The sequence below is a fragment of the Rhinolophus sinicus genome, linkage group LG07 (genome assembly GCF_036562045.2).
Source record: "Rhinolophus sinicus isolate RSC01 linkage group LG07, ASM3656204v1, whole genome shotgun sequence".
In the NCBI taxonomy this organism is placed as follows: domain Eukaryota; kingdom Metazoa; phylum Chordata; class Mammalia; order Chiroptera; family Rhinolophidae; genus Rhinolophus; species Rhinolophus sinicus.
The window spans coordinates 27,143,996-27,162,345 of record NC_133757.1 but is presented as its reverse complement, the minus strand read 5'-3'; the positions used below and the strand labels follow the sequence as shown (position 1 = coordinate 27,162,345).

The following is an 18,350-nucleotide window of genomic DNA, read 5'->3' as shown; positions in this document are numbered from 1 at the left end:
CCTTACACCAGTAATTAATAACTGTATGTGTGAAAGGTTTGTTACCTCCATGTCAAACATTTGCTGGAAACTTGCATGCAAATATTTTCACAAAGGAAAGCATAACATTAAATAAGCATGGATTACATTAGTCTCAATCCCCCTTATTAAATAAGAAAATAATATACATACACCCTTTAAAGGAACTTTAAAAGCAATAAATCGGGTTCCAGGTAGAGGATGTCCAATTGGTGTCACAGTCCTCCACCTGCAATGAAAAGAAACAACTACAATTAAAACAAAAAGGTTTTAATGACTCAAGATGGTAAACAAAGAAATCATTTTTAAATAAATAGAGACTAATTTGTTGGTTAGTTGCTTTCTTAGTTGAAATTTAATTAACTTCTTCCTCCCTCAAAAAAAAAAAATTAAGGTTTTACGTATGTACAGTACTTCTACAATAAACAAGGAAGCATCCATTTCCTGGATACACTTTCAATACCCCAAATGATATTTTGCTATTTTTTTTAAGTCTATTTAGGTCCTATTACCATATTGAGCAACTTGTCTCATTCTAAATATGTCATGTTTTCTCTTGCTTCTTCTGGCCTTCTGCATATACCCTTCCCTTAGAATAAAATTTCCCCAGTCGCTCCGGCCCACATCCTCTTCACGTTAACTTCATTGATATGTCACCTTCCCTCATGAACCACACACCATCCCTCTTGAACCACTACCATTTTTAGATTAAAAAAAAAATAGGTTTGTGGTCTTTTTTTTTTTGCACTTTTTAAACAAGGAATTGGCCTGCAATATTATTCTGAGTCCTGATACACTATACTTCGCATACCTACATAAAAAATGAGCATAAATGAGAAATATAATCAAATTTTATCTAAAAAAATATCTAACTCCACATTCAGTATTTGGTAAGACAATTTTTTTTTGCAGTTGAGAGTTTTATTAGTCCCATTTTATAGACAAGAAAAAAAGACAGAAAGATTAAGTAACTTGTGGTGAGTCAATTTTTAAAAAGAACATCAATTTGGTATTTTAAGTTTTAGACTATGATACATTTAAGTTTAAGAAATTCCTATTTTAAGTAGAGACTATCCAGTCTGAAGAACAGAAAGCAAAAAGAATGAAGAAAAATGGGACTCCTCAGAAACCTGTGGAACACTGTTAAGTGCACTAACATATACACAAGGTCTGACAGTTAACACTTTGTAAGCTGGCATTTTCCCGCCAAATCGCGTCGTAACGCGTGGCTTTTTTGACATTTTCTCACCAAAATTAGACTTTCCATAAAATATTCATATCTTTCGATCTATTTGATATTTTTCTATGAAACTTTCAGTGTTTTAGTTTAAAAAGAGGTCTCTATTTATTTACTTTGCAAAATTTTTGCCGGTTCCAACTAGAAGCGATATGACAAGTTTACTCGTTTCCCACAAACAATGTGTTAAGTTCGCAAACTCATCCTAGAAAAAGTGCTATGTACCTCATTGCTGCATATCACTATGGTCACCTTCAAAGTACTCCCCTTGGGAAGCTATGCACTGATGCCAGCACCTAGTTCACCCTTCAAAGCAATTTTGGAACCCTTTTTCTGGAATGGCCATCAAAGCTGTCATCATATGACCCTTGATGTCCTGAATGTCATCAAAATGTCTTCCTTTCAATATTTCCTTTATCTTAGGGTAAAGAAAGAAGTCACTGGGGACCAGATCAGTTGAGTAGGGAGGGTGTTCCAATACAGTTATTTGTTTACTGGCTAAAAACTTCCTCACAGACAGTGCCGTGTGAGCTGGTGCATTGTCGTGATCTAAAAGCCATGAATTGTTGGCAAAAATTTTAGGTCATCTGACTTTTCCATGCAGCCTATTCAGCACTGCCAAATAATAAGCCTGGTTAACTGTTTGTCCAGTTGGTACACATTTATAATGAATAATCCCTCTGATATCAAAAAAGGTTAGCAACATGGTTGAAACAAGTTTGCGAACTTAATTGTCACATCTCGTATGTAATGGGACTCCCAGAAAGAGAAGATTAAAGGGCCAGAAAAAAAATTTAAGAAATAATGGCAGAAAACATCAAATTTGATGAAAACCTTCAATACCTGAGAAGCTTAACAAACTACAAACAGGATAAACTCAAAGAGATATACACCTAGACACATCATTGTTAAACTGTTAAAAGACAAAGATGAAGGAAAACTCTTGAAATCAGCAAGAGAAAATGACACATTACATACAAGGGGATCTCAGTAAGATTAGCAGCTAACTTATCAGCAGCTCACAAGGTAGTAAGATGACATTGAAATGCTGAAAGAAAAAATACTGTCAACCAAGAACTCTATATCCAGCAATACTATCCTTCAAAAAGTGCGGCTAGCAGTAGTCCTTTGCTTTGCAAGAACAGAAATTTGCTTTTGATAATTTATCTAGAATTGAAAAATTTGTTTCTCAAGTTTTTAAATACAATATAATGCCACCAAAACCCATTAACAAAGGAATAATGTTGGAATAGGTTCTTTTCTTTAGAAATTAAAAAATGATTTCTAGCCAAAGTCATTCTAAATAAGAGTTCATTTTCACCTTTAAAGAACTCATTAACTCTTATATTTTTGCCTGTGACATTTTTATAAAGTAATTTCTTTGATGGAATTTCCTTGTGGAGTAAGATGACCTTGAATACTTAACATTTATCCATTCCTCAACAGCACATCTAATTCACCATTACAAATGACAGTCAATTATGACTATAATTTTATAAACATATTCATCGTTGGGTTTGACATCCAGCAGGGAGCTGTTCCTTAGCATCGACAATACAAGGGAACCATACAGAAGCAATTTTAGACCATCTGTTAATACTGCCAATATGACTATAACATACACTTTTTTCAATTCATTTATTTTCACAACTAATGTTTCCATAATGGTACAAATAATGGTATCTAAATAAACTGGTACTTCATTTACATGATCTATTCAACTACTTTTAAGAAAAAAGCAAGTGTATCTATCTATATTCATCCCCCACGTTTGCTTTTGGAATGCAATACTTTTTGGGTTTTGGTTTTTCAGACAGACAAAATTTTATTAAGCTCCTAGGGTACACAGAAATCTTTAGAGTATACTGTGTAAGTCCCAAAGCCACTTGCTTACAACACTCTTGGACAGAGTGTAGGCAATTACCACTGCAAAATTAAACAAACAAATAAAAATACAGACTGGATGAAGAAAACCTCTAATGTCCTGTTTGCTACCAACAGCATCAATAAGTTGTCAAGCTATCAATCATTCATTCCAACCATGCAAATGGATGAAAATACTAATTTGGGGTTAATAGAAGTTAGGGACAGAAGGATGTTATAGACAATGTCTGCTAGAAAAATCTTCTGTCCACCTATTCATATACTATAGTACTATATTTGAAGATTAGTTTAAAATGCCATTTCTTTCTTAAAGTCTTCCTTTATTACAAAACTCCCCTATGACTTAACATCATAAAGAATAAATCAAATTAACCTCATGTGATTCCTGATATGGTATTGTAAGAAAGATAGAACATCACAAACGTAGTAATGCTGCCAAAAATGCTTAAGCTGAATCTAATTAAGAAAGCAATCAGCAAACTCAAATTGAGGGTCATGTGTAACAAATTGCCTATACTAGGGGTAAGCAAACTTCTTAAAAGTTCAGACAGTAAACATTTTAGGCTTGTGAACCACACAGTCTCTGTTGCAACTACTCAATTCTGACACTGTAGTGCAAAAGCAGCCATAGATTCATGTACATGGCTGAATATGGGTGTTTTCGAATACAACTTTATTTATAGAAAGAGTTGGTCAGCCCAGCCATAGTTTGCTAACCACTGGCCTAGATTCTGAAAAAATAATAGTATCATTAAGAAGACTGTTCTAGCTAGAGACTAAAGAGACAACTAAATATATATATGACCTTTTGGGGATCAAAAACAAAATCCGTTATAATTATATTGGGAAATCTGAATATAGACTATAAGAATACTATATCAATGTTATTTTCCAAAGTATGATTATTATGTGTGGTTATACAGGGAAATACCTGTTTTTAGGAGATACATGCTGAAGTATTTAGGAGTGTACTGTCCTGGTCTCTGCAATTACCTCAAATGGTTCAAAAAAAAAAAAAAAGTGCGTATGTGTATGAAGATCAAGCAAATTGTGGCAAATTAGATTCCAGGACAAAGGTTATACAGCTGTTTACTGTATTAGTCCAACTTTTCTGAAGGTCTGAGATGTTTTTAAATAAAATTAATAAGAAACAAATGATGGTACAATATATAACAGTAATGCTCTACCTTAAAAAAATCCCTTGAGTTTTTCCTTCTCTAAACTGCCATTTCTATTAACTCAACAAACCATATAGCTCAGCAAGCTATTATGTCTTAATATCTAAATTTTTTTCTTATGAGTCTTATCCCCACAGGAGATACTATACATACTCTGATTTCCTTTAAGACCGAAAGTAGACCTTATGCTTCCTTTATATCCCCAAAGAGCGCTTGGCGTGGCAGTGTGGGTACCGTGTACGTTCAATGAACTCTCAGTTAATAAAAGATGTATTAGGATGTGGCCATAAAAAACATTATTAACAATGATTTCCCTGAGCCATAAACCCCACTAAAAAATAACAAGTAGCTTTATCTTACTTGATTAAAATAATATCTATACCACATACCAAATAATCAAATAAATAAATGCAATAATTCTAGGAGACATTAAACAGAAAGTTATAGGAAAATAAGTGAAAGTATAGATAACTGAGGTAATTTCACTCATACTGATTAGCCATCTGTGGAACCACAGCTCAACCACATTCTAGTGACAATTATAATACAAAATAGTAGTAAAAACAATTTACATTCCCAGACTTCCAATTTTTTCAGAAACTTTCATGAATCGTATCTCATTTCTCCTTATATAACTCTATATGAGATAGACAGAGTAGACACTTTTTAGAAGAGGTACTATTTATCCCCATTTGAGATATGAAAAATATGAGACCAAAAGTTGATTGGAGTTTCCTAGTATCCCAGTGAACTAATGGTAAAGTCAAAACTTGAATCTAGGTCTTACCACTTCTCCTCTAAGGCACATTCTATATTTGGGGCAAAAAACACAGGAAAGTACTAGGAAATTTTTTGCTTAGGAATGAAAAGGGGGATGGGATTTGCCCTTGAGCTTTTAGCTTTTTAATGAGAACAATGTACTCCACAGGCAATGAGAAGGAACTGAAAAAAGATGAAGTCATCACCCCATGGTGGAAATTTAAGCTTTTTAGAGTTTCTTCCTGATTCCTGTGCTAGTCTCTTAAGACACTATGTTTTATTCCATTTTTAAGAAATCCTCCACACCAGAACCTTAGCACCGACTCCTATGAAAATAAAATTTGGTTATAATTTGCATTCATAAAGGCCATGTTTTTAAATACCGTGTTTCCCCGAAAATAAGACTTAGCTGGACAATCAACTCCAGTGCGTCTTTTTCAGCAAAAATTAATATAAGACCCGGTATTATATTATGTTATAGTATAGTATACTATACTATATTATATTATACCACCAGGTCTTATAATGAAATAAGACCAGGTCTTGTATTATTTTTTGCTCCAAAAGATGCATTAGAGCTGATTGTCTGGCTAGGTCTTATTTTCAGGGAAACATGGTAGGTTTTTACCTACCATACTAGATCCTCATCCTCATTACATTCCTATGTAAATAAGCACACATTTGTTCTTATTCTACAGAAAAGGAAATTAAAGCTAATCTTCATAAAATTATTTACCCAAAGTTATACACATAAGTAGTTGAAAAGGTAAGATTGGAACAGAATCCAAGTACTTCATTTCAATGATTTCTAACCTTTGAAACTTCAACATAAAAACAAAAAAAAATGTCTTAACCCTTTTATATTACAGGAGCGGCTATGCTTTTAGAAAGAGGATTTGTTCTCAAAGGCACGGGAAATAAAGGCAAAAATAAATGAATGGGACTATGTCAAACTAAGAAGCCTCTGCATAGGAAAAGAAACCATCAACAAAACAAAGAGACAACCAACTGAATGGGAGAAGTTAATTTGCAAACAACACCTACAATAAGGGGCTAATATCCAAAATAAAGAACTTGTACAACTCAACAACAACAAAAAACAAACAATCCAATTTAAAAATGGGCAGAGGACCTGAACAGACACTTCTCCCAAGAAGACATACAGTCAACATACATGAAAAGATGCTCACCTTCACTAGCTATTAGGGAAATGCAAATCAAACCACAATAAGATACCACCTCACACCTGTTGGAATAGCTATTATCAAAAAGACAAGTAATAACAAATGTTGGAGAGGCTGTGGAGAAAAAGAAACCCCATACACTGCTGGTAGGAATGTAAGTTGGTACAGCCACTATGAAAACCAGTATGGAGGTTCTTCAAAAAATTAAGAGTACAATTACCATATATGACCCAGCAATCCCTCTTCTGGGTATCTACCTAAAAAAATCTGAAAACATTTATCCATAAAGATATAAGTACCCCTATGTTCACAGCAGCATTATTCATGGTAGCTAAGATATGGAAACAGAAGTGTCCTCCAATAGATGACTGGATAAAGAAGATGTGATATATATATGAATACTACTTGGCCATAAGAAAAGATGAAATAGTGCCATTTGCGACAACATGGATGGATCCTGAGACTATCATGCTAAGCGAAATAAGTCAGACAGAAAAAGTCAAGAACTACTATATGAGTTCACTCATATGTGGGATACAAAACTGAAAGCAACAAAGGAACGAGACAAACAAAGAAACAAAAACTCATAGACACAGACAACAGTTTAGTGGTTACTAGAGGGTAAGGGGAGAGGGAGTTGGCAGAAGAGAGTAAAGGGGGTCAAATACATGGTGACGAAAGTAGAACTGACTCTGGGTGGTGAGCACACAATGTGATATATAGATGATGTATTATAGAAATGTACACTTGAAACCTCTATTATTTTACTAACTAATATCACCTCAATAAATTTAATAAGATAAAAGAAGGTAAGAACCACTATGACTTTTTTCTCCAGTGTTTTACCCAAATAACTCATAATTTAGCATATAAATAGATCAATTTCCATCTGAACAAATATTGGATCACCGGTACCAAGGGATGTTTTCTAACAAGGCAGATTATTAGGAAAATTGAAATCAGCCTTAAAGTCAAGACTTTATCTGTTAAGTTTTGAATCCTTCTTGAAACCCTGTACATTTTCAGTCAGCACCACTTCCTTGGCTAAAATGTTCCATAAGTTTTCTACTCCCTGCAGCAGTGATGGAGAAAGAGAAGCCTAATTCATAGAGTAGGAACAGCAAATGCAATGAGAGCTGGCACTCTAGGACGGATGGATAGTGAAATTCAGTGATGCGAGAATACATGAAAGTGGTGTAAGACTAAACGGAAAGGTAGTTAGGTCTCCTCCCTTTCCTTAGATCCTCAAATCTCATTGTTAACCTTAGTGATTGAAACGACTTTATATCCATCTCTTCCTTTTTGTTTTGACCACTTTGCGCAGACCTTACCACTTCACCCTGGATAACCATAGTGGTCTCTCATCATGTGTCTCCTGAGCCTTTCCGATTCTCCCCCATTTATTCCATCCTATACCTCACTGGTAAGAGAAATTTTCTGTAAACACTGTCATTACTGCTGAGACTCTTTCAAGGCCCTATTTCATCCAGCCTTATCCCACATATTGCCTCTGACGTTTCACCACGGATCCCACATGAAAAATGTCTCTCAATCCAGCAGTTCTCCTTAGAGTCCCACAAATACATCAAGTTCATTTATCTTTTCCTGTTTTGTCCCTTTCCCTAGGCTCGCTGACCATCTTCAATGGGGCACTAATAACATTTTGGGCTGAATAATTCTTGGTCGTGGGAGGTTGTCTTGTGCTTTATAGGATGTTTAGCAACATCCCTGGCCTCTATCTAAATGTCAGTAGCACCCTCCACCCCGAATTGTGACAACCAAATATTTCTTCAGACATTGTCAAATGTCTCCTGGGGGACAAAACTGTCCCTGGCTGAGAACCACTGATCTGAATCCAAGTCTCACTTCAAGCCCTAACTCACGTCCTATAAGAAACCTCAAATCAACATAGCTCATAGCCATCTTTCCCTTTTCTAAACCTTTATGAAATGCTTATTTGCTGCAAGGATCATTTTTTTCCCCACTGTTTCTTGACAACAGGTTCCATCAAAACTAAATTTCATATATATTATGTCTTTGCAACTGAAATCAATTAGGCCTGGAAAAATACCATATACTAACAATTCCAAATGGTAGAACATGTTCATATATCCTCAGAATACAACTATACGAAAAGTTGTATTTTTTTAGAGCTCCTGAGAAAGCTGAGAATTAACTCATCAGCTAATGTGGTAATTCATGTAGCTATGTAAGTGAATAATCAGACAGAGGCATCAAATCTTAATTGCACTTTTTAAACTTATTCAAAGCCATTTCAAAAATAGGATTTCATTCTACTTTCTATCCATCTACAATCTAGTTATCAAAGGTTTTGGTTAATACTTCAGTAACTTAACATTTTACACTGAACTGAAATGCCAGACATTTAACTTAATGTAGTATATATTTCACTTATTTCACAAAGGGTTTTAAGCCACTGGTAACACAAATTAAAGTAGAAAATCAAGAATATGTAAACAACAAAAACTATAGATCATAAAGGTCAGTTTAGATATTCACCTTTCAGCTTCTAAGAAGCAAAAGCAAAAAAAGAGAAATCATTTATACATTTTACAATATTTATAAAATATTAAAAAGAATCAGGCAATATCAAAAAGAAAATATTTTCTGTTCCTAAATCCTAAAAAAAATAAAAAAATAAACTATATAACTGTGCACAGTGACATTTAACATGTTTGAGCACGACTCAGTGAAAATAATTCGTCAATGAATTAAGATAATATAGTCCATGTACATAAGTTTTGAGTGGTTCCGCTTGATCCATCAGGAGGAACGGATGGACAGCACAACCCTGAAATGATCTTCCGAAATAATGCTTCTTTCAGTCAAACTTTTGAGAAAAAGTGAAGAAAGGACAATTCTGGATCCTACTCTCTCCCAAGAATCTAATGTGCTGGTATTTTATATTGCTTGTTGGCAATGGGTCCATACAAGTTACAGGCTTTATCTTCAGACCACAGATATAAAGAGCCAAACCCACAGCATTCAGCACATGCAAATGGTCACTATTTTTTCTTAAATCTAGACAAACAATAAGATTGGTCCCTTGCTGAGCAAGTTAAGGAGCTAGAACTGTCTAGAGAGAGGACAAACCCACCTGTGTATTGTAAATACTTAAATAAGTACCTGAGTTCTATCCCAGTAAATCTAAACTTCAATTAGTTTCTGTCCTGATTGCTATATAATTTTGGATCAATTTGCTTTTATTTTTTAAGTAACAAAAAGGAAACACAAAAGATTTATTGAAAGCTATCGATTTTGGTAATATACTAAACACAGTTCCTTTCTTATTTTGGAAGGAATATTTCTCTTACATCCCCCTTCCCCCCCCCCCGTGTGTGTGTGTGTGTGTGTGTGTGTGTGTGTGTGTGTGTGGTGCACACCTGTTCTACAGAGAAAGAGATGGGGAAGTAGATACTACTAGTTTCTTAGGTTAATATAGTGAAACTTCAATTAAAATGCATTTTCCTGGATTCCTTTATAGAGACAGACAGAAACTATAACAGAGGAATCTGCTTTAAAAAAAAGCACTCCTGGTAATTCTGATATCGGTGGTCCAAGTTCTGCAAAAAAACACTGAAAATACAAGGTCCATGGACAACTAGCACATGGCCAGGTAGAACAGTCCATTCTAGGCAGAAGGAAGAACAGAAACAAGGTATGAAGGCATCAATGTGTATGACGTGTCTGAGGAATAGCTGCTCAAGTCCCTTAACCTTACTGGCCCTCATTTTCTGCAGGTGGTAAATGAAGAGCTGGACCACATTGTGTCTGAGGTCCTTCCCAAAGTTAGTATTTGATCATCATCCAAAATATCCAGGAATTGTGGTTCACTGTTACCTAAAGATACTGTGCTAATTACTACTCATTTATTCACCCAAACTTACTAAGTACTAATGAACGAAAAGATTCAGTATTAGCCTTCAGTGTTTAGTCTGATGGAGAGAAACAAGTAATTACCACACAGTGCCGAAAGAGAGGATAATTGGGATGGCATCACAAAGAAAGTAATGCTTGAGCAGAAAGTTGAAGAAGGCAAGGGACAGCATTCCATGCAAAGGAATGGAGGCATGACGCCACATGCTCTGCCCAGGATACAGTGAACAGTTTGGAATGGTTTTAGTACAATGTGCATTCTGGAGAGTGGTAGAAAAATGAAGCCTAGGAAGAAAAGACAGGGTTCATATGTCATGCAAGAGCTCGGATTTTATCATATGGAGGAATTGAAGGCAGGGGGTCAGGCCTCCATTTTTGGAAGACAGCTCTGGTGATAGTATAAAGAATGAACCAGAAGGGGACAACTTGGAGATAAAAAATCAGTTAGGAGGTTACTGTCAAAATAGGACGGCTGCTGAAGCAGAGCAATGAGGACAAAGGTAGGCTGGAAAGAGCAGATGTTTAGGAGGCAAATTCAAATAACCTGCTGACTGTGTGGGGGATGTTACAAAAAAACGAAACTTCGGAATTGTTCTGAATTTTGACTTGGGTGAGTGAATAGATAGATACTGGCTTTGTTATAAAAATAAAGAGAATAAGTTTTGTGAAGCAAGGTTGGCTTTGAACTCTACATATTCTGGGTGCTTTAAGGGTTCACAGTCTGGAGCTTGGGTAGAGTCTGGCCTAAGGATAGATTTGGGAGTCATTATCCTTCAGATGGTAGTTGAAGCTATGAGACTACTCAAGAAAACAACACAAAATGAAAAGAGACAAAGATCAAGGACAAATCCCTAAAGAGCAACAGCTAAGGGGCAGTCAGAGGAAGAGTTTTTGTTTGTTTTGTTTGCTTTTCTTAAGACAAACTTAAACAATGTTTATATGCCAAAGAGAAAAAAATGACTAAAAAGTCATAGGGAAAAAAAAGGGATTAGAGCAAGACGCCAGAGAAACTAATACAGGAAAAAAAAATGCTCTAAGAGGTGGGAGAACAACAAAAGAAACTGATGTTAGGGAAACCAAGGAAAAAAAAGTTCAACATTGGAAAGTGGTCTATAGAGCCAAGGTCTAAGAAAATACACTGGGTTTGGCAATTAGAAAGTCTTAGGTGACATGACAGGTGATAGAAACCAGAACATGGCAGGTGGAGGTGTTAATAGGTATGCTGGAGGGGGTTACTCTTTCTACCAGTTTGGCTGTGAATGAGAGGAAAACAAGGACAGCAGAAATCAGAATGTAATCCTAGTGGAGGGGTTTTCTCTTTTTTGTTGGAAAGGGAAGGTGAAGCCAGGAGGGAGGGCAAGGGTATATGGAAGATAAATGAAAAACAAGGTTAAATGATGAAACAAGCCCCTGGGGAAACGGAATCGATGGGATCTAGGACACACATATAATCAGCTGTGAAAAGGTATAATACCCTTTCACCTGAGACAGGAGAGAAGACTATTGGCTGATGAAATTAAGTTGGTATGGCAGTCAGTGTAGCAGTTCATGTCTGAAAGTCTATTTGCTCTGAGAAAGCAAAACCAGCTGCCAAAATACAAGGTCAAAAGTGGGATAGAAGGTCTAAGGAGTGATAAAAGTTAGAATAGTAGGTGTGGATGAGAAAGGATGGCTGAGCTACATTACAAAGCATGACATACTGTCATGGCAATAATCTGGTTATGTGATTTTTCACTACTAGAATTGTTACATGTGTGTGGATGAGTTGAAAAAGCACATGGCTAAACTGAACTAGAGTAGAGAGTATACTGAACAAAAGTGGGACAAACACAAGGCAAGGAAATTTTAGATACTGGTGTGAGTAAATGAACCAAGAAGTGTGGCTAAACAAGGAAGAAAGTTAATCTAGGTAGAGGTTACTGCTGATGAAATGGCAGTCAAGGGACAGGGTTTTCATGAGGTCAGGGATTAAGTATACAAAAATGAGGAAGAGGGAGAGATGAAAGGACAGAAGGATGAGAGGAGAATGCTAGAACTTAGGATATTTAATTTGGAACAGTCTTCGATACTACGGTTCAGCAGTCAGTCAGTCATGGCAGTAAGTTAAGGGAATTTGGGGTGCTGGACCTGTGATGCACATGACTGCTTTAGTCTCACCGTGATCTTGTAAGAACTGAGTAAAAAAGATTGAGCTGGGTGCTACATTCCTTAACAAATGTGAGGGAGCGGCCAAGAAGCTGGTAAATGACAGTGAAGAGGAGAGGTAAAAGGTATAAAGGAGCGTTCCTGTTACATTTTACAAGGGTGGAATGGAATGGCCAAGCAATGGCAAGGAAGAGATGGAGAACGTCGATGCCACCTATGGTATGGGGGTGGGGGGCATCGCTTTCACTGTGGTGAACTGCGAGGAAAGCAGTGTATTCAAGGGAGAGCCAGGTTCCAAATACCAGGAAAGTTCTGTGAGAAGATGAGGATATAAAGGAGTTTTATTTACACATATGTGGGAGCCCAGAGGCAAAGTTAATGTCTTCGGAAGAAAGCTGATAATGAGACGATCAACAGATGGAGAAAGTGTGAGGATTAGCCTATGGGAAATTATCTGGGTGGTTATCAAGTATGATAGAAACTAGAGGCACGGTGGGATTTATTGATTTCTCAATCTTAAATGAAGCCCTCATAATACTGTTTCAGTGCCAAGCTGTCAGAGACGCTGGGACTTTATTTGGCTATTGAGGTTAAACGTAAGTATTAGCTTTTGTAACTGTATTATTAAAAAGTAAAAACAATTCTAAGAAACTCAGGTAATTAATGAATCTCAGAATGAAAAGATTAATGTTTATACTCCTGTCATTAATATGTACATTCAGAAAATAAAACTAAAGATTAAAAACTCATGAGTGACTCACATAGGGTGACTGTAAGTTTCAAAGGAGAACTATAGGGTACCCCTTGAAGCATGAAAGAGTATTGAACATAATCTCTTAAAGATTATTTTAAATCTCTAGATACTATGTTTATAGAATACTGCTTGAATATATAAACAGTTCTGAATATTTACATTAAAGAGTGAGGCACCAGCTTAAATTCACCCAAGGTTTGGCAAGAATAATATATGATAATACTGTGTTCCCAATTTCAAGATTGAGGGACTGTTGCCCCTACCCCCATGCACAGCTATAGCAGCCCTTTCCATGGCAGACCCTCTGGTTTTGTGACAGAAAAGCTCTGAAAAATGAGCAAATGGGTAGAGTAGGCGGAAGACGTAGTAGCATGGGAATGAAGATCCCAACTGTTTTGGATACGAATATAGTGGAACAAGGGGTAAAAATCTTCAGTGTGGTTACTCTGTCCCAACAAATAGATACCCACTAGGACTCATACATGACAATGCACAGAATTTTACTTGTAAAAGAGACTGGATCCAAAGTGTAACCACCAGGAATTGCTCTTATAAGAAAGGGAAGTTTCTCAAAGATCAAAAATAATACATAGAGCTTAACAAGAGTGTTCCAATGAGATCAAATGAGAACATATGAGATACATTTCTAAAAACTTGAGAAATCTCTGAGAAAATGAATTATTTCAAAACATAAAAGCAGACCATCTGACTCCAAATTCAGATGACTGCAATAATTCAAATTGGATGCATTCAAACTAAGTTTGTTAAGCAGCAGGATTTAGCAAAGGTCATTTTTCACCCTCGTTATCATATTTTTTCTCTTTTACTACCATCATCCCTACCCCTACTCTCCCCCTCAAAAAACTCATGTCAAAATAGTCCATAATTTTAAAAGGCAATTGTACATTTTAAAAATGCTTTTCTAAATCTATCTCAATCAGAATATCTCTTGTCGTCTGTGGCCATATATATTTCTTCTCTTTCTTAGACCAAACAAAACAAACGCTTTAGGAAGAGTGGTCACTGGGAGGCAAAAGTAAATCTTTACCTTCAGATAAAGGAATGTTTAATGGTTTTACAATTCACAAAGCACTTTCATATTTCACTGTCACATTCACCATAATCCCAGATGGGAGGTAGGACAGGGAATACGGTGATCATCCAGGTTGTTCAGATGACAAAATTGCAGCTTACCAAGTTAAGGGACTCTAGGGACATTTGAGGTGGATTCACGCTGACATCATGGAAAATAACCGTGAGTCTCAACAAAACAGTCCTTCACAGCACTGTCTAGTTGGACTCAATATGACATTTTCTTCTGGGGACAAAATCATAAATTAAGGTCCTTCCTCCCTCTTATCCTTTACAGCTGAAGTCGCAAATCCAAATGCCAGGCAGTTTGACATACCTAATAAAACATGCCCCAAATAAAGAAAGGATCAAATAGTAAAAGGCAACTAACACTAAGCCTCAGCTGGAGAGGCTAGAGGTGGGATAATCAAGTGGAGGGCTGGAGAGGTTTTCTCTTCATAGAGAAGACGGCTGCAAATCAATTATGAACAACTATTTCCTTGTATGACTGCCACGGACAGAGCTAGTTTTCCTAAGTCTAATTTTTCAAGAAATATAATTTTTATGTGAAACCTCCTGACCTTTAAATGACAGCAACTTGAAATAAAAAAAATGAATGAATCAAAATATTTTTGGCACGAGTTTTGGCCCACTAGTTTGTGACATCTGCTGGACTGACACTACTTCTCTCTACTTCCCCCCCAAACCACAAAATGTTCTTTAAACTTGAAAACAGGGTTGATTTTTCTTTTTACTCTTCTCAACTCCTCTAAAATACCAAGTATTAGATCTCAAATTCCATACTACCTCCATTTAACCTGTTCATTATTTGGGTCTCTATATTTCTTAACACTTAGGTGTACTTATAATAATACATCTCAGGAGATATGTGCTAAATATATTTTTCAAAACTTACCACTATAATAATTGCAGAAGTTAGGTGTACCTAAGGAACACCACCGATTACATATTTTCACATGTTATTTAAGAAAAGTATTTCTGGACTTTTTCATTCTTTCTCCTCTATCATTGTCCCTAATTCCTATTACCAGAAGAGCCCTAAGAAAATCAAGATGGGAAACCCAGCAAGAATTTTACTGTGAATGTTAACTGAACAAAAATAACCTTTTAGATAGTCCACCAAAAAGAGGGTTTATTCGGGGAAAAAAAACAAGACCCATCACAGCAGTGTGGGAACTTGGAACTTCATCCGCCACCCAAGAGCCAAATAGCCGGATCTCCTAAAATGGCTCCCATATACATCAACACCCCCCACCCGCCTCAGGAAGTTAGAACCATAAAGTTTAACAGGAAGTAGGGACTAGAGAGTAACAGGAAGCTCAGCTCCAGCCATAGACCTCCCAACTCCCTGGTCAATTTCCTTAAAGGGCCAGTTCGCTTTTATCAAGAATGACAATTTGGCCAAAAAACTTCAGGCTTGGACACATTCAGTGGTATGTAGTTACTTCAGATTATAAGGTGAGTAGAACTTCTGAGTTTTATTTCTACTAATGCCATAATTTACCTACATATCATTACTGGAACATCATTTTTGCTGCAGTCTCTTCACTTCCACATCTCCCTTTTCCCAAATGTACAAAATTTTAAACAGTTTGAAGTGCAAAGCACAACGCCTGACACAGAAAACAGTTAACAAACATTTGTCAAATGTTTGAATGAATGAAAGTATCCATAACATTGCCGCGCTGCTTTCCACACTAGCAAGTTTACTAACTTCATCCCCGCCAGAGATTCCCAGAACAATGTTCAAATCACAGAACATTTTATCTCACTTGGGGTGAGTCATTGGGAAAAGAAAATAAACAAACGTACGCGGTTTCGTTTATTAAGCAAAGACGACATGACACAAGCGAGCATGCCCTCTTTTAAGATTTTGACAGTATTAAATTGGTTACACTAATAGCAAGCTCCGTAAAGAAAAAGACCCCCTTGAATATTTACGCCTCTCTTTGGGATGCCACACGCAAAGCACCTGAACTCAAAGAGCCCCTCTCCTCCCTGCAAAGAAGAGCGGCGGGAAATAGGTAGCAGGTCGCGTGGGTCGCCCCGAGGGTCGCCCCCAGCCCCTCCGCGCCCCGGCCGCTATGCACGCCCGCCAAAGGCTACGGGGCGCACCTCGACAGCGCGGGCGACCGCTCTTCCACAGTGGGCTCGGAACCATCCTCCCCCGGAAATACCCGCTTATCTGTCAACGCCGGTTGTCGCTACGGACCCACGCCGACCCGAAAGATCACGGACAATACTCACCCATAGGGGATACTATTCTTCTTCACCATGACGAGAGAGGTACGAATGGGGCTCCCAACGACCCAGGCCACACCGCTCTCAGGCCTCTTCCAGAACAGACCCCAGAGCAGCTGTGGCCACTGGGGCACACACCCAGGTGGCGGGTGATCAAATTCGGGGGCTCCTGCTAGGCGTATTAGGCGAGGACGAGACTGACGGACTTCGGCGCTTCAATTTGAGCCACAGACCCAGGTAGCGTCGCCAGACGAACACACGTACCGCACAGATTCCGGAAGGCGCAAGCTCCACGCATGCTCGGGACCCGGCAGGCTGAGGGTCCGCATCGCGCATGCTCCTGGACCGCCTTGACTTCAAGCCCGGAGGAGCTAGCGCGAGGCGGGCGGCGGGCGGGAGGTGCGGACGTCAGGAGCAGTGCGATGCCGTTGGCGAGCTCTCCTAGTCCGCGGCAAGTGGTGCGTCCTGCCTTCGCTGCCCAAATATAACCTAAGTGCACTTTTCATCCAGGTGAATGTAGTACTGCCCGTTAAAGCCCCCGACCCTTCCCTGTCTGACTCCAGGATTTTGTTGGGTTGGAGCCCTGCTTTTTGGAAAAAGCAAGCGGAGTGGTTCAGGTAACCCGCTCGGGCCGCTGGGATTTGTAGTCTCCAGAGCCTGACCGACCCGTTAGTCACTCCCTTTGGGAATTGGGTAAGGAACCACCCCATTTTACAGCATTCGAGAGCAGTTCTTTATTTGAGCCCCTACTGTGTGCTTAAGCACCTTGCTAGGATTGGGGGAGGTTAAGAGGTTAGGTGAGCCCTTGCCCCAGCTCTTGTCCTCACTTTAGGGTAAGCAGAAAGATGAACTTGGAAAATGGGATGTAATGAACAAAAATTGTGAATTCAAAGTGCTATTGGAGGTCATAGAAGAGCCAGAGTCGGGGGGAAAAAAACCTCCCTGGAAGATGTGGGGTTTGGAAAATGTAATGCTGTAGGTTAGGGGGAAGTTGGAAAAAATCAAAGGATGGAAGTGGAAGACAAGTGATCTGGCTGTAGTCGAAGGTTTATGTTGGAGAATGATGAGCAGAGCTTAGGTGGGAGAAGTGGACACAAGAGTCTTTTGGCCTCACTTTCAGAAAGGGCTTCCATTTTGAGTTTCTGTCCAGTGGAGACTAAAGTACGGGCACGGAGATACAGCTTGAGGTTTAAGAGACAACATAACAGGACTTGTGTCGTTTCTAAATATCATGGCTGATGTTGCTCCATTAATTAATATATTCTTATAAATCCTGTAGTTAACTTGTGAATAACAAAATTACATTGCATTGTGTGTGTTAGATGTAAACTTTCAAAAGATACTACAGTTGCTGTAACCTATTTGGGCATTTATTGAATATTTAGGTACCAGAAGTCTCAAGGGAAGTGGACCCAAATCTTTCTTAACCTACAGGAGCAGGTTATGATTATTTGAGACTTATTACTCTGAAGAGCAGTGGATGGTTTAATTTTAATGTCGTTAGTTTTTAACATAGTTTAAATTGACGTATATAAATTCACTGATCGGAAAACACTTTGTCAGACCACTTGTTCCTAGGCTTTCATTTTAGAAAATAGGATCACAGTTAATGAAAAGACTAATTTTTAAACTTGTCAGGTAATGGAACACCTAGAAGTCATGATACTTTTTGTAAAATACTGTGAAATAATGCTACGTCACAATTAATTGTAGATTTTTTAAAAATTCTGCTATCCATTGCCTTAATTTTATCATAATTTTGCGTGAGACTTTTCATTTTTTGGCATAGCGTCCCAATTCAATCAAAGAAGTCTGGAAGAGCATGATTTGAGAAACACTGCTATAAGAGAATTCAGAAAAGTTTCATCGTACTATGTGACAATAGATGAACTAAGATAAAGGTAGAATTGGATTTTGGATTGAATTCAGTTCTACTAAGGGAAGGAAAGTGGATTAGTACA

At 37.7% G+C, this 18,350-nt stretch overlaps 2 protein-coding genes across 2 annotated transcripts in view; one reads left to right on the top strand and one right to left on the bottom strand.

Annotated features, from left to right (window-relative positions):
* LOC109443880 (uncharacterized) overlaps positions 1–16,683 on the bottom strand; it is a 37,499-nt gene extending 20,816 nt beyond the window's left edge. Inside the window, exons 1-2 of the mRNA XM_019724763.2 lie at positions 16,396–16,683; positions 172–247 (exon numbers count right to left, since the gene is read on the bottom strand). Of these exons, the coding sequence (XP_019580322.2) occupies positions 172–247; positions 16,396–16,424 (105 nt within the window). The 5' untranslated portion in view covers positions 16,425–16,683. The remainder of the gene's footprint in view (positions 1–171; positions 248–16,395) is intronic.
* An 81-nt stretch (positions 16,684–16,764) lies between these two features.
* The window catches only part of CC2D2B (coiled-coil and C2 domain containing 2B), an 89,441-nt gene continuing 87,855 nt past the window's right edge, over positions 16,765–18,350 (top strand). The window contains exon 1 of the mRNA XM_074339306.1: positions 16,765–16,899. The gene's annotated coding sequence lies outside the window, so the exon portion shown is untranslated. The remainder of the gene's footprint in view (positions 16,900–18,350) is intronic.